At 39.1% G+C, this 24,199-nt stretch overlaps 1 protein-coding gene across 6 annotated transcripts in view; it reads right to left on the bottom strand.

The window, feature by feature from the left end:
- lpp (LIM domain containing preferred translocation partner in lipoma) overlaps positions 1 to 24,199 on the bottom strand; it is a 245,716-nt gene that overhangs the window by 173,194 nt on the left and 48,323 nt on the right. The window contains exons 1-2 of one of the 6 annotated variants that reach the window (XM_064330757.1): positions 21,490 to 21,645; positions 18,003 to 18,101 (exon numbers count right to left, since the gene is read on the bottom strand). The exons of 1 other annotated variant lie outside the window; for it this stretch is intronic. Coding sequence is in view for 1 of the 5 variants with exons in the window: in XM_064330753.1 (XP_064186823.1) it covers positions 13,480 to 13,484 (5 nt within the window). In the remaining 4 variants the exon portion in view is untranslated. Of the gene's footprint in view, positions 1 to 13,479; positions 13,789 to 18,002; positions 18,102 to 20,477; positions 21,038 to 21,489; positions 21,646 to 24,199 lie in introns of those variants that run through there. 4 more of the 6 variants (XM_064330758.1, XM_064330754.1, XM_064330759.1 and 1 more) reach the window with 4 other exon arrangements.

The raw sequence follows: 24,199 nt of genomic DNA, 5'->3' as shown, positions 1-24,199 counted from the left end.
TGGGGCTACACCCTGACGTAAGCAGCTTCCACCAGCAATGTTTTTTACACAATGAAAATTGCCCTTTATGTCTGTATGGCTCACACCACAAAGTTCAGGCCTGTTGTCTGGAATCTATCCGTCTTTCCTACAAATAATTAAAAAAACACCCTTTGCACCAAGAGATGTATGCGTTTCTTTCTAATAAACAATAACAAACAATAACCTCCACATCCTCCATGTAAATATACACACAGGTGAAGATCCACAATCCCTTGCTGTGAAAGCAAAGACAGAATGGACAAATTGCTTACACTGGTGATAGCAAGTGAGACGTACTCTGCTGGAACGGTACAGCACGTATAGAACCAAGTTTCAGGCATGGAAAGGTGTTCGGACAAACAGACCTTCTGAGGATCTCGTGCCCAGTACCTCAAATTGGCAGGTTAGACTGAAAAATAGTGGTACCAGATTGTGCTGCCAAGGGCCCAGTATTATTTTGCTGTATCACTACATTGGACAAGAAAACACAAAAGTATGGATGTCTGATTCAAAAAAAAAAACCTTTAAACACAGGATTTTGAAGAAAAAATATAATTTTAACAGAAATCCAAATTATTATTACTTTTAGGTTTTCTGTAAACTTCCCTTGCCAATATAAACAAGCATAGCTCTTTTGTCATGTAGCAGAACACTTGTCATTAGCTAGCTAGTGATAAGATAGCTAACATTAGTCCGATACCTTCGCAACATCACAATGCAAGAACTTTGAAATGTAGATAACAAGAATGCTTTTATTTCACAAATTTTCAGGCAGTTTTCAAAAATGTTTTGTGGCACAGTACCACAGAATTGTGGGTGGGATTGACTGATTGAAAATAATGTACTTTTAAGCATATGCGGGCACATATGCAGTCAGTATAGGTAGGTCTTCCTGAGGGGTACGTAGGTCTATTTGCCAGAACGCCAGCAATTAGAAAGCACATACTCTCAGCACAGATATAGCTAAAACAATTGGGAATTCACACCATCCAAAAAAGGTCATTTTCTTTTGTAGGCCACATGACAAATTCACTGTTCACCGATATCCGCGATAAATATTGCATGAGCATTAAAAAACATATCTGTTTAAATAATGACTCAAAATAACAAAAATGCTAAAGTTTGAATGAAAGGCCTTCCCATCCTAATGGGAACTGGGCTAAAATCAATTTGGAGAAAGGTTCTCAGAGATCCAAAAGATCATCTGTGACAAAACAAACAAAATCAAATGCAGAAGCATAACCTTCTACCAGCCATTCTAACCTAGATCACCACAAACACAGGTCTAGTAAACATGTAACATGATTTTATGTCCTTATTTACATTATATTTTCTTGGAGCCCACCATTTTGGAGGAGAGAAAGTTATTGAAGTTACTGAAGTGGCTAACTGGGGCTATAAATAACTGTATTTGAACTGTACAAGCTAATGGTTAGCATAAAAAATATATAATGTAGGAAAAAATCTCTTTGTGCTAAATAATATCATTTTCTCTGCAAATTATACTTATTTTCACCTTTCCATTTTGTGATTAAGTTCAAAAGACAAGCCCCCACCAAGGTGAAAGGCAAGTTAAAATTATCTGAGAACTTCTGAATGCAAATAATACCAGTTGAGAGGGTAATTTGTATCCACTTTTGAACCTAGAATACTTTGCCCTTTCTACTTAATTTCCCTTTCTTACCATCTTCAATCATTTTTCACTTCCTTTTCATTGTACTTTATACTAAGAGCACTTCATTTTCCTGCTGCTGTTGGGGACCGTTTTTTAGAAGCTTTTAATTCTGAAGCCAGGGTTTTCTGTAGCATAACAGCAAACTTTAAATTACCCTAAAATAAACTGAAAAAACAATCAAAAAGTTCACAATAGACTAAACCTAATCTTAGAATTCTGTAGATGTATATGCTTAAATACCATGTACAGTCCATTCAATAAACTTCAAAACGAACTTTGAACCTTCAATTGTCTTTTTGTCTTAATTGTCTAAAGTTTTTTTTACCCTTCATGCAATTCGTGCAATTCTATAGTTTAATTCACTGACTGGTCTATTATTTTTCTTAAATGGATTGTCTACCATTAGTTATAACTATCTTTAAAAGGCAACATCGCTGCGTGAGCCCATACAATGTTGGGTGTAATTTTGGCATCATCTGCACTAGAGTTTTGCTCTAAACAGAACATGAAGTACAGACACTCCACAGTAACAGCAGGCATTCAAATGTGAAGTCTCATTTAAAAAAATCTAACTTGCCAAGCTTGTACACTTTGGCAACGGAACAAGAGGGTTTTGCATTTACTAGTCTGATAAAGAGAACATATTCTCACACATGAAATACCAGATAACATTCTATGCATCTCAAACAAATTTAAGCACATTTTATCATGTCTTGCTTTCAAAAATATCAGCAATAGCCCACTGTGATCCTGCTGGGCACATATTTTTTATTTGGGTTTCTTAAAACTAAAGAGTTTTATATCTGTTCTGCATCTCAAAATCTGGAGTGGCAAATGTTTTCGTTTTTCCCTCTTTTTTTTACAGAACACTACAAATCTTACAAAACCTACAAAAAAGATTGCACTAATAAACATAACTGAATATTCCTGTTACTTGCTTTCACAGAAACCTGTTGACTGCTGATTAAGGCACAAAACAAATGTAAACTAAACCATTCAATTTAAAACCAGTGGCCAAATTGATCAAATGTTTTCAGCGCTACATAACACAAGAATAAATTTGACTGCACAGCATTGCCTTACAAACAGGCCATAATTATTTTGACAGGGGTTATACACGGGCACCTATCAGCCTCAGCCTGGAGTCTGCAGCCATCAAATTTACCCATAATTTCATCGTAAGAAGAGTGTCCTTCCAGCCCTGCCTAATCCAAGATTCAACTGCCTGATTAATTGACCCTTGCTTCAAACCTACTCGGGTGCTAGAGGTTAATGCAACATTCTCTTAATGAATGACATTTCTGCTTAACAAACCCCACACTGGGAATCCTAATGTGCACTTTGCTATGAAAAATATTGTAATTTGGAAAAAAAAAAAAGTAGGCTAATATATTTCAAATAATTTAAACTGATAATGAAAATGTGCGGAAGGAAAGGAGAACACAGAGACCGCTGATCAAATAAGTTATACAAATAAATATACTCAAAGTGCAAGGATGGAGTATCCACCATTAGCTCTATTCCACCTGCAAGGTTTTATTGACGCCTAGTTCAGGAAAATTCTTAGTTTGTGCAGACTCCTCCCATCTGATGCATATCATTAGTGAATCAGAAGGTCAGTCTGTGTTTCTCTGGGTTAGGTTCTTGAAGGACATACAGTGCCCTCCATAATGTTTGGGTCTGTACTCCACATTTATAACCAAACTATATATCTGGTTAAAGTGCAGATTCTCAGCTTTTATGAAAGGGTATTTTTATACATTATGGTTTCACCATGGAGAAATTACAGCACTTTTCAGACATTACATTTACACATTAGGGTGAAGGAGCGCAGGAGGTAAATCTACCGATAAAACAGAATGCATATAGGGATTGAGAGATGTCTTTTCTCTGTAAATATGTTTTGAGTTATGACTGAAATTATGATTGCAAGCATGTTTTGCAGTGTCAGTGTACACAGAGATAGGAATAGTTATACCTATATAGTTACATAGGAGTAGCTAATCTCTAACTCTATCCCTAAATCTCTTTTAGCTGCATTCTTCAACAGTGTATTCATGCTGATTAACCACTGAGCAACTCTAGACTAAATTATATACTTAATTATATGGCTTTTTATTATTCTTTTAAAATAAAATCCATTAGATCATTAAATGTTGCCTTGCATAAAAATACAGCAAGGAATGGACTGTGAACTTTGAGGTTGGAAAAATCATGTTACATGTTTTTTGACAATATTGCTGTTAATAATGCACCAGGCTAACTTTTTAAAGCTGACTGATTTGTGAAGGCACTTTTAGTGCTGCTCTCTGTCATGGAATTTTTAATAGAAACTACTTTTTTGACATGAAGATGGCCTTCCTAAATGCCCGTAGTTTATGCCTTTTAGCAACTCTTTGCTGGTATCAATAATGTTTATATGATCTAAAATACTATACCAATAAAAAGGAAAGTAAAATGAAAATCCAACTTCCAAAATACAATAAAAATCCTATTTCCTTCTTAAGAAAAAGCTGAAACACAAAATAAACATTTTGCTGTATTCTCTGTCTAAACTTACAGTCTTCAGCATTCTCAAATTCTCAAAGGTATGGAATTCCTGTTTGCCATTCTGTGGCAATGAAGATTTAGTTACAAAAATAGAAAGCAATCAAACCCTTAAAATGACTGTCTTTTTAAAGCAGATAATCATCCCCTTCTTGGTGAAATCTTCTAAACTTGCCTCCTAGCTTTAATTGCTCTTGTTAATCACAATTTAATTTTTAATTGTTGACAGGGAATCTCCCTGGAACATTTCTGTTAAAATACAAATGCCAAATCTCTCGATCTATTGGGGACAGTGCAAGGAAACAAGTGAGAATAGATTAAAATGTATTATGGAACGTAGGAATGAATCTCTAATTTGTATCCAAGTCCTCACAATTATAGTGGATTCTTCAACACTGTCTCAAGCGAGCAATTAAAAATATGCCTCAACACTTCCAGGAAATGCATCAAAATAAGCCAGGTGTCCTGGGAACAGCCAAACATTTCAACAGGAAACAAGTACAGTATGTCGGCTCTTGTATTTGGGAAGCAATTGACCAACAGCTACATTTGAAAAGGTTTGTTTGTCCCTACGTAACACTTTTAAGGGCATGTCAGACATGTTTATCCAAGTACAGTTTCATGTTTTTAAGCAACTCCATGGAAGATGCCCCAAGAGGGGTGGAAGGAGGAGCAGAGAGGGCTCCTGTCAGCTGTTCCCTCCCACAGCCGGGAAGGCCTGCAGGACCCTGGACAGCAGCAGCCCTGTGCACAGGCGAGCTCACCTGAGCCAATCAGAAATCAGCTCAGGTGCTGCCCGAACGCCCCCAAGATTGCTTTGCAGTGATATGAAGCAAAACCTCTGTGGCCTTAAAGTCAGGTGATGGAAGAGATTCAATGTGGAGTTAATAAAGGCTCGTGGCTAATATAACGTGTCAATCTACATGTGACCGCAACTTGTGCCACTTTGTTTTTTGTTACGTGGCAAAATATGAATGATTATTTCGTACAATACTTTGGTTTGTGACAACAGAAAATGATTTGTCAATACAATAATCGAATCTCAATTGCACAAATTCATCAAAAATGCATATCTGACTTCCAGTTTCATTCTCCATTCGGTTGACCAATAAGTTTGCATGTCAGAGGTTGTACGGTACTTGGAATTTCCTTATCTACTAAGCCACTGAAACACAACACACGAATATCACATACTGTGCTACTCGAGCCGTGAATATGTAAATGAAAGATTTTAATTGTTTATCATCAACAGTAAATGCTGAGGAACAGTGAGCTAGCTATAAAAGCTTTATAAATAATGTATAAACTTATTCCTGTCACAAAACAAAACCAATTCAATGTTACCGTTGTAATGCTTTCTAGAAGCCTTTTTAGCAAAACAATTATACAAAACATTATCTTTCCATATACGCATAATACATGCGGCTATGGAAAGATAATGTAAAAATGTTCAGAAGTACAGTACATATCAAGCCAACATACATATGCTTTTATAGTATCCACTGTTATAGAAAAAAAGGCCAACTGGTCCTCAGACACTATGTGTGATTGATGAATGCAAAGACACACACACACAATAATCTATATAAAGTATATGAAGTCATCTACAAATATTTTATGTTCATAAAATTATTTGTTTAATATTAAATATATAAAGCTTCTAAATATTATTATTATTATTATTATTATTATTATTAAATTTGGTTTTACTTTTTTTTAATTGTATAAGGCTAAACAGTATACCTTTAGATGAAGAAGAATTGAAATGCATGAATAATAAACATAATGAGAGCCTTGATAGTTGACCTTTGATCTTGGTTATGAATAGGGTTCTGGCAAGCATTGAGGAAAATATGTATGTACCTTTTGATAAAGCTTATGCTAGAGTCAAGTGCAAGTTGAAAAAAAAATAATCCAAGTATCAGTGGCTTTCACCTTTGACTTCCATCCGTTTTCTAAACCTCTTATTCTGGGTCAGGGTCATGGGGGAGCTGGGTGAGAGGCAGGAAAACACCTTGGACAGGTCAATCCATCACAGGGCACATGTACCATCCACTCACACATTCATACCTACGGGCAATTTAGTGTCCAATTAGCCAACTGCACATCTTTGGACTATGGGAGGAAACGGGAGTACCTGGCAGAAACCCACGCAGACACGGGAATAAGATGCAATCTCCACACAAAGGGCTTCGATCCAGTCTGGGTGCCTTCTTGCTATGAGATGGCTGTGCTGCTCGCTGCACCTCTGTGCCGCACTGACCTTTGACTTCTGACATTAAAATGAACCGTAAGAAAAACCGTGACCATAACGAGCATGGGGAAAAGTTCCAGAAAAACACTAATTACATACATGACAAGCACATAAAATGCAGAAATTACTTGCTGCTGGACACAAGGTTTTGACATGGTGACCCGAACGTTCATGGGGAGTAAAGACAAAATTCATGCCATGCTTCATCAAAATCCCCTCACTACTGCCTGTGAAGACTGGAAATCACTTCTGCTACAGAGGGATGAACAATCTCCAAACCATACTTCCCCTATATAATAGGATATGCACAGTACATTATTGGAACTCTCCTCAGTTTTAATTTATGACAGGACAGTAGCTATTCTGCTTTACAGCATGTCAAAACACAAAAACGACTCCTCTATTTGAATCGTACAGGAATGTCAGGCATATGAGAATTGGAAAATGCAGCTTTTAAGCACAGACAGAGAAAGGTCAAAATGTTTTCTGCGGCAAACGAGGCGACTAAAAATAGTGCCTGCTTCTGGTATCTTGCTGTGGAAAGGGAAACCTCTGGGATTAATTCTGACATGGAAACAAGCCAATGAAATGTACAGAGAACATGTTCTTCTCAAATAAGGAGGGGGTGGTGGTTAACCTCCTAAATTGCTGGCTGGGCTGACTTCTAAATAGACTGCAACAACAAAATAGCAAAGTGGGAGCCATTCCCCCCACAGCCCACCGTTTGTTTCTGATATTCAGTGAACCAATTACGACCTTAGAATTTGTGTTTAGGTCACACACACACACACCTGCACACAGGCACACACACACACGCACAATGATCTTCAATCAACATCCGTCCTTCACTTTGACTCCTAGTTCAACTGTTCTAATAGCAACCGTTTCTTATCTACAATACTGTAGAACCATATACAAAATAAGCTTGTCAAACTGCGTTCAATAAATTAAAAAAAACACCTTTATTCTGTCAACGTGAATGACAAATTTTGAATTTTGAATGCAGCTCCACATTAAGTTCTATAACTATACTACAGAAGGCATTTCAAAGGTTTCAGTCCTCTCTTATCTCACAAACTAAACCAAAAAAAACATTAGGCCAGCAAGGAACTCAACAGAGCACAGTCAAATTGATTTTTAGCCATGTTTGCCTACATTACAAGACCTGCGACAGCAATTAAAACATTACATCTTCTAAAAATGCGCTCAAAAATTAATGTATGATTCAATCTTAAACTGGAAAGATTTTTTTTTAACAAAGCAGTTTCCCTGTGACACAATCTTCAGTGCAAAACATCACATCTGAACCTGCAGGAAGAACTAAATATGGGTGAACACTTAAAAGCAAACAGGGTAGGTACCCTGAAGGTAAAGAGTGTTGGATGCACATGCCTCGTGTACCATCAAGCGAAAGGTAATTAGATTAACGTACCACACTATCATTAAAGTTGACTACGCCATTCCTCACAGCTACATTAAATCCTATTACTTCTACCTTTTCCTGCTGTTTTCCTTCATGGAATTGGAAAAAGGCATTAGCATGCAAACTGCCGGTAACCATTTTGTGCCAGGGCAGCAGTCAGAAGTGTTGAAGTGGGTCAGACGTCAGAGGCGATGACACACTTCTTGATTGCCGAAAAGTTCTTTAAAGTGAAAATTCACGGAACTTCATTAAAAACAACAAGATATAAAAAACCAGCCACCTCTTAGGCACGACCCTAAACAGAGCAGTAAAATTCAAAATGGCATGAGGTCAGGGAAGCAAAGGCCTATTTGTCCCTCATTTTCTCAGTGTCTCTAGGTGTATGCTTAATTGTATAATTTTAAAACCCACTATGAATGGTTGCGCTGGCACTTTTTTGTATTAGTGGTGAATCAAACCTCATGCATGGACATCTATGCAAATCTGGACTAAGCTCTGAACACATACTGTATGCTTAGCGGTTACAAGAAATTCTCTAAAATACTTTGCAGTGAAGTGAAATTACAGTATCACAAAAAAATGAATATTCAGCAAATAGCATGGCAATATGGAATTGACAGGTCCACTGAAACAGGTGATATCGTTGATAAAACAAGCAAGTCTACAAACTCATCAGATCAGTTTTTCAGATATCTCAGAACATTGCAACTGCCACTTCCTTTTTGTTCAAGCTCAAATGCTTAAAAACACATAGGTAATGAACAACGCATGGAAACTCCTGGGTAAATGAATTACAGTAAGTTCATGGAAAGCAGGTCTGGCTCATCCATTAATTAAGCACAATACATCCCAGCATGCATAGCCATGTATAAAAAGTCTCCACAGGCCTAGTTGTCTATAAATATGCTAATGTAGCTGGAAGAAGAGGGGTGATGGTTGGAGCACCTTTGGGTGAGGACTTGGAAGCTTGATTTGGGTGAGGACAGTGACTAAGGAAGCTCGATTTTCTGATGTTTTACAAGTCACAGGGAGGGAAAAGATATCAGCAGCAACAGGGGAAGGAAGCACATGCCCCTTGATGGTGATGTCTTTACAAAAAAGAAAAAAGGCAAGAAACCACAAGATTTTATCCTGCGGCAAGTAGCTACTTTAATCAAAAATAGTGGAGGGTGGCCCAATACTCTAATATAACACCACTATACATTGGGGTATTTTTAATACATTTTTTCATTTGCTACATGCACAATAGCACAAAAACTGTCAATTGAGGAGAGATCATATGAAAATGCATACTCTCCAAAGCCGAGTGCTGCACTTTTTCAGCATTCAATCCTGCACCTGAGCTACTGAGCTGTTGGACTAGAGGACTGCATTTCTGACACCGAAGCCACACATCCTCAAACAAAAAGCTCATTTGTAAGCGCCTACAATCATTTTCAATGAAAGTCGATTCGTCGCGTCCGCAAGGCATGTTGGGATAGATGGCATAACGAGGCAAGCCGGCGGAAGGACCGGAAGAACGGGGAACGTGGCGTGACAGCCAATCAGATTAAAGATCTGACATGGAAACTGTCCCCGTCTTAAAATGTTATTACGTCCACGAGCGATCGATTGTGGGAGGTGAGAGGGATGGCATCTCGTCAGGGAGGACGTGTGGCTTCACCCTTACGCAGCGGATGCTGGCAGTGCACAGGTGCCTGATTACACGGGTGAGTTCTTATCCCGCAGACTGGGACACGGTCCTGAGGGACTCGCGGTGACAGTCGAGGATGGATCCAAACTGTGGGGTGCCCTGCTTCACGGCAGTGCTGTTGCTTTTGCTCCGCACGCTAGCAGACGTCTGTGTACTTGATCTGGGGTTGTGAAATTTGCACACACTCACAACAAAACCCAAAAGTGAGGCATCTAAAATTAAGCTATATTACACAACATAAATTATTCAAATTATATGGACTTCCTTCGGCAGTGTCCAATTTGGCCGTGAATTCTGCTCAGTTTAGAGGGTGCTATTTTGTGGGATCCCTACCAGATATTTTTTCCATCGTAAATGGCAACTTAGGTTCTTTAGAACTGATAATTAAAATATGCATTATTTCATATTCTCAAAACCATTCTGCAAACATTTTGTGAATAAGCAGCAATAAACAAGAATGTGTGAGTGTGGCCAAGGTATTCACCTAAGGCAGCATTCCCCATCCATTAGTATAGAAATAATGACAAACTCTCAATGAAGAGTTTATTTTTATTGTTAATAATAACACCATTTTATGTGATTCACAGTTTGGTTTCAGAGCCCAGCATGGCACTACTTCAGCTGCCTTAAAGGTCATGTATGACACTAAACTTTAATTTAACAGTTAACAAGAAACACATGCGCCTCCCTGATTTAGCAAAAGCTTCTGATACAATAGATCACAGAATTCTTATCTGACAATTCAAGACTATTAGTCTAAAGAAAGAACTGGGCTCAAAGACATTACGCAAGATTCACAAAATATGCATAAAGGTGTTCCACAAGGATTCATTTTAGGGTCAGTTTTTGTTTAAATGAATAATATCTGTGCAGAATGTAGATAATTATAAATATCACTTATTTTTCCTGCAAAACATTTACATTAGCTCTAGACTATGGTGCATTATCTATACAGTATGCATGCAACTGAACTTTTAAAAAACCTTTAGCCTATGTATTGTGTTGCACAAAACTGTTGTTATACACTGTACATCATGTGGTTCCGTTTACCAGGTGTATCTTGCAAGAAGGTCAAAATTCAGACTAATGAGGCAAAATAAAGATCACATGACATGAAAAATAAAATAAATACAAGAACCATTTGTTCATTACACAAAACCATTTTTTTCATACTACATGTGGTTGTATGGGTATTGAAGCCAACATTCACTAATTAGCAATTGGTACGAGTAGAATATAGTTAAATACAGTATTCCTGGATTTTCAATTCACAGGAAACATTATCCAGGGAAAGCGGGTCATCTTATGTATCTGTGGAATATTGTGTGTGCAATGCCTCATCAAGAATGGTTCTCAGAACTCAAATCATTGTGTTTTTTTTTTTTTTTAACATGGCATATTCCATTCCACAGTTCGATTATAATGACACATTCAAGAACATTCAAGCGTGTACATCAAGATATCCAAGATAGCAAAGGTACTAACATAATTCAAATGTCATTTAAATAAATAAAAAATATTGGCAAATGTCTTTTGATTTGTTGAAAGAGGGTAGTCTCTTGTAGAGCATCTGGTAAAACGTATTTTGCTGTAATCTGATTTGTGGTGGTGGATCTCTGGCACATGATTTGGTTGGCTGACAGTTTATCCTTCTTTTCAAGCATCCAGCACAGACACTTTGTACCCCCTTCCCTCCCATCATGTACTTCCTCTTCTCTGTCACTCTTAACACAATTTCCATCAGTGGATAACAATGGATTACTTTATGTAGTATGCGCTTCCACATGTGAAAGGGATTTATTGTTGGCTAGCACTTCACAATGGGTGAAACTGAACATTAAATGTGTTAACGTTAAAGAGGCAAATTGAAAAGGTTGTCTGGCATGGTTAATGTTTACTTTTACAAAATGTGTGATTTAGAGGGTGATATGCAACGTGTTACTGTCAATAAGCAGTGTTTGGTTGGCTCATTGTCTACCTTGCCTAAAATTGCTTGCAATTTAGCTTGCTAAAAAGTATGTTCTAGTAATACGTTGTATATAATTTATACTGTATATACAAGTTATATAGCTACCATGATGCATTCTGCAAGCTAGCTATATAGCTAACTAATGTGTTCTTCTTTGTAACTACCGCATCACTGTAAAACTTTCATATGCCGCTTGAATCAAATTCCCTGACGCATATGCTGAATATCACTGTATGAATAAATGACTTTTTTGGAATCATAGTAGTGGTCATAGGAATGGTGTTTTATCTTATTCAGCTTAAACGTGGCTGCAAATTGCAAGAAAAAACTATACAGCCTCTTTTTATTCATTAAACCAACCAACATCACTCAATGTATTCATTGCATCATGGTATCTATCTAGATTTACACTCCATTTAAACCAATTATTCTGAGGCTAATAAAAGCACATTTACACCAATGGTGTAAGCTACCCAGCCAGCTAATGTGTCATTATATAACTACCTTGATTGCTGCAATCGATTACGTATTTAACCTTGGATATACACACGACAGTCACAATAATGGTATTCTAATCATTCCTCACGGCTTGCTACCTAGCTGACACTTTTCCCCTAAGTCTATTTGCCTCAGTTATGTCCAGCAACATGGAAGGCAAAGTGGGGCGATGTTCTAGAGCTCTGTGCAGCTACAGCAGCCTGTCAATCGGCCGTTCTCCCAGGTACGTTTGAACACTTTCAGAACCTCAGGACCTTTGGACACATCAAGCGGTGTTTTGCCGTTCGTAACCTGGAAGTAGTTGTACTAAGGAAGTAAAGACCAGGCCTTACTTCAGTGTGTGCATTATTTACAGCAGTACCACCAGAAATGTTCTGGCTTTTGAATTTCCATCACCAATTGGTCTCACGCCCACACGAGCCTTAAATTCATCAGAACTATTAACTCTCCGTTGGTTTATTAGCAGAGCGTGTCCCCAAATTTAGGCAGCGCTACACCACATTACAGTGTGATTTGTCAGGCTCAAATCAGCCCGATGCCAGGTTCCATAAGGGGGGCAGAGAGAAAGAGCAATGACAAAACTATGCCCAGTATGGTTCTGCCCCAAATATCTTGAGCTTTTGGCCTTGTTTGGCAGCTGTCTTAGCTCACTCTTTACCCTTTTATTCAGGGTTTTATATTAGACAATGTACCATTTTATACGTTATGTGATGATGTCCTTCCTAATAAAGGCAGGAATAGACCAACAGGTAAACCAAATTTCTTTCAAATAAAGTGAAGCCAAAGAGTTCATTCTTTAATTTTCATGCCTTTTCACACCAGCAGTACATTATATTTTATTGTTAGAAAATGCCAGCATGTCCTTAAACCATGAACCACACCAGTACAATGTAAATTTATAAGTATCCATGGCATAAAAAATAAAAAAAACAAGGTGATCATATCAAACCAGCAAGTATTTCTTTCTGACAGATATCAAGATTTTCCCATAACAAGTCAAAGTATGCAAAAATAAATCTTTGGGCTTTGAAGATTAAGCCTATCCAAGAACCTGCAGTGATATGATATAAAAAATAAACAATTGATTTTTTTTCTATCAAGGTGTCTGCAGCAGCTGATATCCTTGATCTGCAAAGTCAAATTAAAAAATGGCGATAACTAAAATGCAAATAAGGAAGCACAAAGCACACTGAGCACCCGCAGAAGTACTCAACTTAAATAGATTCTCCTCTGTCAACTACAAGGCAGCCTGGTAGAGTTAGTCATGCCATGGGCACATGCACACACATACACAAGCACACGCTTGTGTGCCAACAAATGACAACATCAACACCACCAACCTTCCAGGCCTTTCGAGAACAAAGTGGAGGGGTTATGAGGAAAGCAACATGTTACTTACATCATTTGGTCTTTTAAAATGTCTTTCTTTCAGGGACCGTACTCCAGAAGATCCTCACCAAAGCCCTCTGCCTAGCTTCTGCTTTAAGTGACTCACCTCCCTTCTTCCACCCTACTTGAACAAGCATTGCGGAGGTAAACATTCCCAAATATGGAGAAATTTGAGAAGATTGGGGCAAAGTCAGTACAGCTTGCTTTTAGTGAGGAATGACACTTTTGTACGCCAAGGTCATAACGGAGCCAAAAATGCGGTTCGCAGAGTTCATGCAGAATAACTGAGATAATAGCAGAAAAGGAGCCGGACAAAGTCTGGCTTCCTAGGCAGAATTAAAATAGACCTGCGCACACTACCACTCAAACACATGGCACAATTAGGGGCACAGAGTTCTCACAGTGACATCTGGCGTGGACAGACATGTCAGGGCATCCATATTCTCAGCTCTGTGCTGCTCTCTGAGGATCCAAACGACTACGAGAACAGGTACGGTAAGACAGCCCCACACACGTGGCAACACACACGCGTGCATACATACATACATATACACACACACACACACACACACACACACACACACATACACGCAAAGCACACGAGCAGCAGGTTTTCTGGGTGACTGATGTCTGCCCTCCCCTGTGCCTCGCGGAATTAGCACTAATGGGGAGACCGCAACGCTACTGGAACGCGCAGTCATCAGGGACAGCCCAAATATGGGAGCTGGCACCACTTTCGCAGAATCAATCCAAAGTCTCAGGCTGCCATTAGGGCCGTCTTTTCATCATTAGGCCATCAAACACTTGGCAATCGAGGCACCGTTCTAGGGATTTGCGCTCGCCTCCGGAATGCCAGTTTGCTTGGCACGCCGGTGCCTTCTGATGCTCATTATGAAATGACTCAGGCTGGCTCTTACCACAGGCCTGATGTACAGGGGGGGCTGGTGGTGACGGCACAGCTTTCTCTATGACTCTGTATGTGGGAAACTGCGGTGTGTCACTACTTATTTCTATGTCTATTCGTGTTCCAATGCTATATGGCACTCCGTCACCTCTTCTCCTTTACCGGTCACACATCTGGGCATGGCTGCCAGTGACTGATGCCATGTGTCATAACCCCAGTGAGATATGCTGCTGAAGGCTCATCAAGTGACAAAGGGGGGGAAAGAGTAATCTCTTCTAGTATCCTTCACACAAAGTCAAATTCAATTACTTTACTTTCTCCTTTTAGGTCTATAATGCCTTCTCAGTGGTCACGGGATTTAATACGGCTTATGAACTCACCTTCAAAATGAAGCGTTTCAAAACGAATAAAGTTGAACCTCTGAAGATAACTTGTACCGTGCGCAACATCCTTCTTAAATTACAATATCCCTGAAAGACTGTGGTCTTACTTAGAAACTAATATTCTGAAAATGGATGTCTCTTTTGCTTTACAGAAACTTCTGTTTTCCAATGAGAACATCAACAACACCACAAATGGATGATATCACCATCTACAGTCGTTATGCCAATTTCTCATACATAGTTTGCTAACGTGTCGCTCATAGCAGCTGGGGGGAGTGGTATTTCAGTCGTCTGGCGGAATCAGCACATCCCATATGCTTCTCATCATCGACTCCTTCATCTGTAGCTCATTGCTACAGAGTGATTCGCGGCCGCATAAACTGCAGTTCAAAGATCGGTGTGCTGCAGTTCACTTTGATGCTATCTTGTTTTTATACTCTCATGTACACGACCAAAGAGAAGTAACAGATATCACACCGAGCCTTCCTGAGTGACGGCTGATGACACTGTAGGGCTCCTGCCTCACGTCCTCCATCCTCTCACAACAGCGCTGTCGCGTTGTCACTCGTCTTAGAAGTCATCGTTCGATCGCAGACGCGCTAATTACGATAGCGAGCACGCGACCAATCGTGTTTAACATGTAGTAGATTTCTTTTGTGAGAACAGCAGCTTTGCACACGAACGCTCCGCCGTTTGGAAGCCTTCCTGCGGGGGCACAGTCCAAGCGCTGTTTAAAGTTTGGAGCTCCCAAGAGGTTCCCAGGGTTCTGAACGGGTACTGCAAACGGGTCCCAAAGGTTTTCAACGGGATATAAAACCGGTGACAAACTTCTGCAAAAATCACACCCTCATACGCGAAGCTCAGTTTCAAATCAATTGGGCACTAGGGTCAAAGAGCGTTGCTCAACATATGCATGCATGTACATTTGTGGAGAGGAATTCTCGACTGCTAGCCTGTGTACGCATAGCTATTCCAGTGACATAATGGCATTCCAGTCTCTCGCTTGCAGACAGAAGTGTATGTACTGTACACATGCCAGAACATCTGCTAGTTCCCATTTTTCAGTGAGCACACCGTTTCTAAAATGGTATGTAGGGGTAAGGCCAACGCATTCCTCTTATCAACACAGAATGATGGTGTGATACTGTCCATAAAGAGAAACAAAATTTAAATTTAGATATGGGTTATTATTTTAATTATTATTTATAATGCAAAACAAAGTTGTGACACTATATTAGATAACATTTTTAAAATAACTCTGTTATGTTGTGCATTCACTATGATAAAAGACCAATGTCCCCGTGTTCAGGTGGGTTTCCTCCAGGTACTCCAGTTTCCTCTCAAAGTCCAAAAACATACAGGTTAAGTGAGCTGGAGATGCTAAATTGGTTGTGGGGGTGAGTGTGTGAGTGTGTGTGCAGGTTCACCCTGCAGTGGAATGCCTTGTGCCCAGTGCATGCTGGGATAGGCTCCATCCCCACAACAACCCTAAATTGGACAAGTGGATGTATTTCTGGATGGAAAAGACAGATACAGTTTCAGTCAATAAGCAAAGAAAGGCAAATAAATTCTTTTTTCAGAGTTATCCTGTATGCCTTTGTGTGTTGGTTATAGTCAGATGCATAACTTGTGCATTTTTCATCTTTAAGAAGGTTTAAAGATGAAAAAAGAACTCTAATAAGGAACACATATATTGCTATAAATAATGAACATACTATAGAATGCTATCATTAGGAATTTAAATAAAAAATGGACATACTTCTATTAAATAAACCCACATGTTAAAACCCCAAAGGAAGATATTTTACATAATAATGATACAGTAGGCTAATAGGTGTTACAATGTCACAACTAGACAGGTGTAGTGATTAAAATAGAAGGCCAATTAAACTCTCCTCTGCTACAGTCAGTAAGATAAAAGAACAACAGTGAAGGTTAGGATTTTAAAGTGCTCCACTACCACCCAGAGACCACCCCAGAGCTTCTGATCCATAAATAATCTCATCCAGAAGAAAAAAAAGACACAAGACCTCTCTTCCTAGAGGGACCATATTACCTAATCAAAACTGACCTTTACATCCAGAGAGATTACAGACCAGAATTATCTCCAGGAAAAAGGTTAAAAGAAACACTACCCTCTGTGGACCTCGATAGTGCGCCATGCTTCATGTTACAATGCGGTGTGCTTTATTTCAACTTTATGTACCACTGAAAACGGACTTTTGGATACTTTGGAATAACTTTCAGTAATGCAAATTACCTAGGAAAAAAACTGAATCTAACATACCACACCAAACAAAAATTTATAATCTCACCCTGCTGCAGACCAAGTCTGTTTGTAAAGAGTTGTAAAATTTCAATCAAGTTTTCAGTAAATGCTTTCAATAAGGGTAACAATCATGAACATCTAGAAGCATTTCATTTTTTACATTTTTTTGTCAAACAGTGTTTAAATTGTCTTCCACTTTTGCATTGAGAGCATTTCATTAAAAAAGTATAGCAACTAAGAATTGTTTCAACTGGCTTTGGCTACTTTGCTAAAGAAGGCAAAGTGCCTAGTGCCTGTAGTGGGAAATGTCTGGTACTGCGAGACTTTTGCAGAGTCCCCTGCCTGAAGCAGTATATTTTACCCTGGAAGCAGCTCGCTCAGTAAGTCAGTCAGTCAGGACAGTTGTGATGATCATTTGTAGGGATGCTTCTTCAGTTCACAGCGATTAACAGCCACTAAATACATTTTTAAAGAGCCAAGGTTTTGACCCTGAGAAGCAGTGCATTCAAAATTCAATGCTTGACAGCAAGCACAACACAAGGCGACAAAATATGACTAGCGCTGTCAACTTCTGACTGCTACTTTGCACATTACAAAGAAGCACTCACTGCAACAAAGTCTGAGTTATTGCATACTTTCTCCTGTATGACCACTGTAGGAAAAAAGCATTGCACTAATATGCTTTCTAGAACATTATGGAACGGCATCTGATAAAAACTGGAGAACTTCTATCATCACCACTTGATGTACAACTATATGAAACTGTAACACTGCCAGTTAATAAATGGCTAAATGCATTGTGGTTATTTAAGGACAAAGAAAAGGAGATTACATAATTAGGTGAAGCACAAAGGCGTTCCGTTTAAAGTATAGGCTACGTGGATCAGCGACAGTCACTGGAAATATGAGGAACTTGCCTCCAGGTGTCCATGAGTGTCATGGCAACAGGGCCGCAGGATCAGCAGTGGGTTACATACCTCTTTCCCTCTCTGAACGTCTGGTTTATGGGTCGAAATAGCGGCGTACTTCTCTCTCTCTCACCCTCTTCCTCTGGAGTTGGCTAATGCTCAATCAGCCTAAAACAAAAATCCCCACACTAATTTACACCCATCTGAAGGTGCTTTAACAGAACCTTGTGTAAACGTAGGCTGATGTTCAGCTTATCACTTGCACAAAGCAGCACAGGCTTGTAACACTATATAAGTGTGCATGTGCGTGTGTGTGCATCTTCGTGTGCCTTTTGAGATGGCCCTCTAGCTTTACTTGGGTGCTCATGTAAATTGCAGCCCTCAACAAACCGTTGTGACCCTAAATGTAAAAGTGTGGAACTGTGATTTTCAGAAAAAATCTTATTTAATTCTGAACTGAGGAACATGTGCCATTTTGGCATGATACGCAAAATATGATGTTATGCTTGCATAAAGAAAAGGGGGGGTAAATTTCACTCATCATTTTGAAGGTGAAAAACCCTCAAATCCTGTGCCCAGACCTGGGTCAAATAAGTATTTGTTTTGGATTCAAATACTTTTCTGAGCTCTTTTGGACCAAGTGGTACTGAATCCACCTCAACTCCTGTCAATTTTGCACCGCTCTGACTATTAGGTTTCTTCTCACTTATGGTTCATGTTTACCTATCCTTTCGTCCGGCGACAGAAGGCACTTCTCAGTACCACTTACAACCTTATGATTGTATTCCACAAAGTAACACACACAAGCAGCCACTTGCATATTTTCAGTGTGCTTTAAAATTCATTGTATATAATGCAATTTAATAGCATTTCACACAGGTGGATCTGAAGCCCACCACAGCAATGTGCTATGTACACAGTGGCCTGCAGGTTCTGAGTGGCCCGTATTCCCTGTTATGTTCCTGTAGACTGCGTCTGAAGACTCCATTAAAACCCGCTGAGATCAGATGGATCACTTTAAAGGGAGGCTTGGCACAGCAGAGGCAGCTGCAGTCTTAACTTTCACTCAGAGCTGTCAAAAGATGTCCTTTTTCTGAAGTTTAAAGGGAAGCTCAGCTCCCCCTTACTCAAGTCAAATGTGTGTGAATGACACACAAGCATTCGGTTTGATGGCATAACTCTAGGGGGTCGTGCTGTTATCGATTTGAAACGCACATCAATATGAAAATGTACATGCATCTGAATTTAAATTAGACACTTCGGTTGAACAATTTTCCCACACAAGACAGAAACAACTTCTGTACTGAAAAAGGAATCATTTAAAGAGTATGCGACTTTGGCTAAGTTGCTGTAGGAGCATCCATGCAACAACACACAACAGCAGAACAATGAAAGGGCTCTACACAACATTTTTTCCCAGGAGTACAGTGCTCCTAAGTTGAAACATTTAGGAGCACACTAATGTATCTTAATTAGTAGATGTGGTTCCTAATTTAAATTTCCAGTTAGCACCCATCAGTTTTCAGCAGCACACGGCCCTAAAATGGGAGCCCTGCAGAACCCCGAGTGATGTTTGAGATACCGTTAAACCTCTTTCACACTGCTGCAAAAAGTGCTTACTGTCACCTTTGCCACGCTGCCGGGACCGCCTTTTCCGGTTTTCTACAGCCAGGTACGAGCCAGCGACCACGCAGTCAGCTTGAATGGAGCTGGTGGGTTTCCAAAATGTCTACAATGCGCACGCTCGTGCAATGAATGATAAGCTGAAAACACAGACTGGTTTCGCCAGTCGCAGAGCTCAGAAAAGTTTGCTGCTGCAACTATTTGCCCTCTCGTGCAAAAGTTGTTGAAAATGATTGAAAAATAAAAATAAAATCAATCTCTTGCATTTCACCCAAAGTCAAATATTGTCAGTTTACATTTCTCAGCCCTCATTCTGAAGACTGAGGTGAGAAAAGGCTCAAATTAGCAATTTAAACACTGCTCGGAAAGCCAAGAGACCTATTGAAAACAACTAAATCTTCAAATTCATTGTAAGGGTCTCAAGAATGCTTTGATGGGGAAAATGGAAATCAAAAGCTTTTGAAAATACTGCTTTAATATGCATACATATACGTGCACATGGTTGAAGGTGGGTCTATGAAGTGCAATGTGAACAGTGGAAAATAAGCTTTAGTTTTGTTTAGTTCATTTACAGGAGAGATTTAGCGTCTGCAAAAGGGTAACTTTTGGCTTTTATTCCAAATCATCAAGGCAACACATAAAAGACATCCTGGGCATATCACAAAGCATACAATAGATTCTGAAGACAATGTAACTCCTGTACCTAATTTTAGCACTCACTAACAACATAAACAAGAACTTTCAACACTGTAATGTGCAGAGTTTGCATAGGATAAATGTTAATCAGGACTGCCTATAATTTTTTACATTTAGTAATTCTGTCATTTCAGAAAAGAAAACGTGTTCCCTGCCAAAAAATTTACGAAGAATTACAAATATTTACATCTCTATAATTACAGGCAATCCCACATTTCTGCTCACCTAGACTGGTACTGGCCCTCCCAATAAGTGTTGAAAACTCTTGCTTTTGTTATTCGGTGCTAAAATAGAATAGAGAGTCGCACTGTCTTCAGAACAAACTTCACAAGTATACCCTGCTCAATCACTCCATTTACAACAACAGACACACAGACACGCACACACAAAACACAGGCGATTGGTAGACCTATATAGACGGCTGAGAAGTTAAACAGCGCTTATTTGTTGCATTATCGGCCTGTCCATCATATTTCCAATATTGAAGCTGTTAAACTTGCCGTGTTAAAAATGTACATGTCAAGCATCAAAAAGAGTTATAGGTTTAAGGGGGCGGAGACTCAGCAGATAACAGCCGTTCCTGAGCACCGTTACTTTTAAGACACGGTAATAAGCTGCTCTGAATAAATTATTTACGCAGTGAACGGAGTTACCAAACCACATTTTAGGTCGTAAATTCGTCGTTCGCATTCTGTCGTAGTTTAGTATTTCCTGTAAAGAACGCAGCGTCCAAAGCTGCCAACGCCAAATAAGCAGTAAAAATATTCATACAGCCGAGTATTCACGCTGTCAACTCACTTCCGCGTTCCAGCGCAGAATTGTTGAAATAAAATAATATTGAATATATTTTGTATTTTCAAGAATAACAAATGACAATAAAATGACCAACTATGATACACATATATCCACAGAACACCGTCAAGTCACACTAATAAACACAAAAATCCCAACTTTTAAAAACATTTCTAACACGCTTCTGTTACGTTCAGAAATGAAAAACTAACTAGCAAGGTCCCTATTCGCTGCTGCATGTCCCCGCCATACATCGAAAGATGTAACATCGTATTACTGAATCACCTTGGTGAAGAATAACACCAAGCAAAAGTGCACGCAAAGAGAATCAGGAGCAAGACCTGCTGCATATTTGAGGAGGTTGCATCGCAACCTTGGTACAGGCCACATAACTGATAATGAACCGCCCCGCGGATATTTTGCAAGAACTCTTCGTTTCTCTTACCTCGCTTTCTAAGAATCAATGAGTTTCAAATCCCACAAAAATGAAACTTCTTTTTTTCTCCAAAAATTCTGAGAGCGGCAGGCAGTGACGTCATCGCTCTAAATTCCAGAAGAGAGAGACATCCTGAGTACCGAAATTTGCCCATGTAAGGTAGTACACACTGGATTATCTGTCTTCCTGACCTCGGTATTTTCATTTTTGTACAAAGTCAGCATTTATCGAATAATACTTCAAAGCTCATTTTTCGGTAACTAAGCGTAGCTATCCTATAACAGAGACCCTGTCCATAACTGTTTTTTTTTTTAAATAACAATTAATGACTAATGATCACGCATTTCTTTTCCAAAACAAGACACAACGAACAACATGAGTAATATATGCGAGTTTAAAACTATAGACAATTCAGGCGGATCACTTTTCATTCCGTGGCGTGATGTTTGGTGAATTTTGTTTGAACCAAATAAAAATAACTGCCATGCAGGGTATTTTCAATGATTAACCGTATACAGGTTGTTGGTGCTTGCAGGGCATGAAATGGAATTTAGCAATATTGATCCCAGCGGTTGAATGTTTCCTTCCTGTGAAATTAAGTCAAATTGTCCTCTCATAAATAAAGAGATTAGCATTTCAATTTCAGACATTGGCACCAACACAAGTACAGGTTCAGTGACCTCGTGTTGCGCACAGTTGTTGAGAATTTATGCTGTTGAAAAATTAATTTGGCATCTAAAGGACATTGCTGACTTTATGCAGCATAGACAAGGCCTGTACATAAATACTAGAACATTGCTAATTTCTCAGGAAATACAGACTCTTAACAGGTAGCATCATTCAGTGGAAGGGGGTCAGTTCAAAGAAGGTTCTCTTTTGGCAAGCTTGACTGTGTTGCCGATTAAGTGCCTTTTTTGCCTGTGTGGGTATGCAAGGGATGAAATGATCAAAAGTGATACTCTTGTTTATTATCAAAGCTCAAAAGGGAATGAAATAATGGGAGTCATTTGTGTCAAGCATTTGTTTTTCATTATTGCATGTATGTACTGGCTGTAGATCACAAATAGAATTGACCCGCCAAGAATTTTGGGGTCTGGAATCATCTCTGTAAATTGTGATACTATGGATGGGCTATGCAGAGTGAATGAATGCTGATGTTTGCAATTCAAGGAGGAATTTGCATTTTCAGTATTCGGTTCAAAGATAACATACTTGGATTTGATTTATAAACGTAGTATACTACTATAATTTAAATTCAGAGTAGTGTCATGAACTTTTGTGCCTACAACCACGCAAGGTGACCATCATTCCAGGTCTTGGGTGTACCACGTCCTCCCGTTCTCTGGAACACTGTCATCATCTATTGGGAACCTGGAATTTTTGATTTTCCAAAACTGGAAACACTGGGAATTTAAACCTTGCGAGGTTTCACCCAAAAACATTTGGCATGGTATTAGGTGCAATTTGGAGGGGTTGAGGTTTTCACAGAACCCTAAATTTGCCCTGAATGTAAATGAGGTGGTCTTGACGCCGATCCCTCAAAAAGGTGGCGTGATTTTAATGGAAGACTTCAGAAATGCAGACGACTTCTGGATTATAATGGAGGGAAGAGAGACAAGGAGTCAAAGATGAAGCAGCTTTTGCCACCAAACTCCATCAAATAGGACACATTCTAAACTCAGTTCCCACAACCAGAGAATATAGATTACACTTCAGGAAAAAGGTGCGTTAGATATTGTTAGAACAGTCCCTTTCTTGTCGTTTACAAAAGGATCAGTATATTAGTATAACTGAAATCACTGGTGGCACCTTCATACTCATACTAAAATGCACTTCCAGTGGGAAATGCAATACCTAAGAAAAGGTGGTTCATTTAAGTGGAAAACAAATTCAAAAGGATATCAGTAATTTGACCTATTCTGTGTAGAAGGGTATTGCATCTATTTAGAACAGTGTCACATTAACCTTGATCAATTCTGATTGTCCTCAAATACTGTGGAAATGCTTTAATGTTCTTAAAATGTTTCTAATGGGTTGCTGAGTCTCCTTTTATGTGCATTAATTTCACGAGCGGTTCCATAGTGTACGGCTTCACCATCCAAAAGTCTAATTAAACTTAATAAAGCAAATTCATTTCAGTGTTATTGTTCACCAGGTCTCTACGTCAAACCACCAATCCATCAATTTCTGGCACAGTTAAATTCTCTCTCACTCTTTGCTTTAAAACACTGAATAAAATGGGTCTGACAGTTAACACTCAACTGCTTGGCCAAGGAAAAAAAAAAAAGAAACAGATTGAAGCTTTTTTTTTGTCTAAATGCTACATCTGTCATCATGTTAATACCTCCAGGAAATACAGTGCTCAAATAATCCCCCACCAATATATATTATCAAAGTATTTTTGAAAGGAGAGGATTTTCACACAGACGCTGTGGCTGGATGAAGAAAATGAAATCCACCTCTTCATGTTTCCTGCCTTTAGGAGACTGGTCCAGCAGTAGCAGCATAAGAGAGCAATAAAGTTAACTTCACTGATCTCCCAGGACACATTTTTCAAAAATGATTACACCTCAATACCCACTATCCACTGGCTAAATAGGCCTGTGTAGCCCTCCAACCCGAGAAAGTTAATGCACAATTGTCTGGAGACTGCGCCTTAACAGCCACAATCGCTATGAAATCTGCCATTTTTCCTGGCATACGTGCGCCGAGCTGGAGA

The sequence above is a fragment of the Anguilla rostrata genome, chromosome 4 (assembly GCF_018555375.3).
Source record: "Anguilla rostrata isolate EN2019 chromosome 4, ASM1855537v3, whole genome shotgun sequence".
NCBI lineage: Eukaryota > Metazoa > Chordata > Actinopteri > Anguilliformes > Anguillidae > Anguilla > Anguilla rostrata.
The sequence above is the reverse complement of the archived record's forward strand: the minus strand, read 5'-3'. Positions and strand labels throughout refer to the sequence as shown.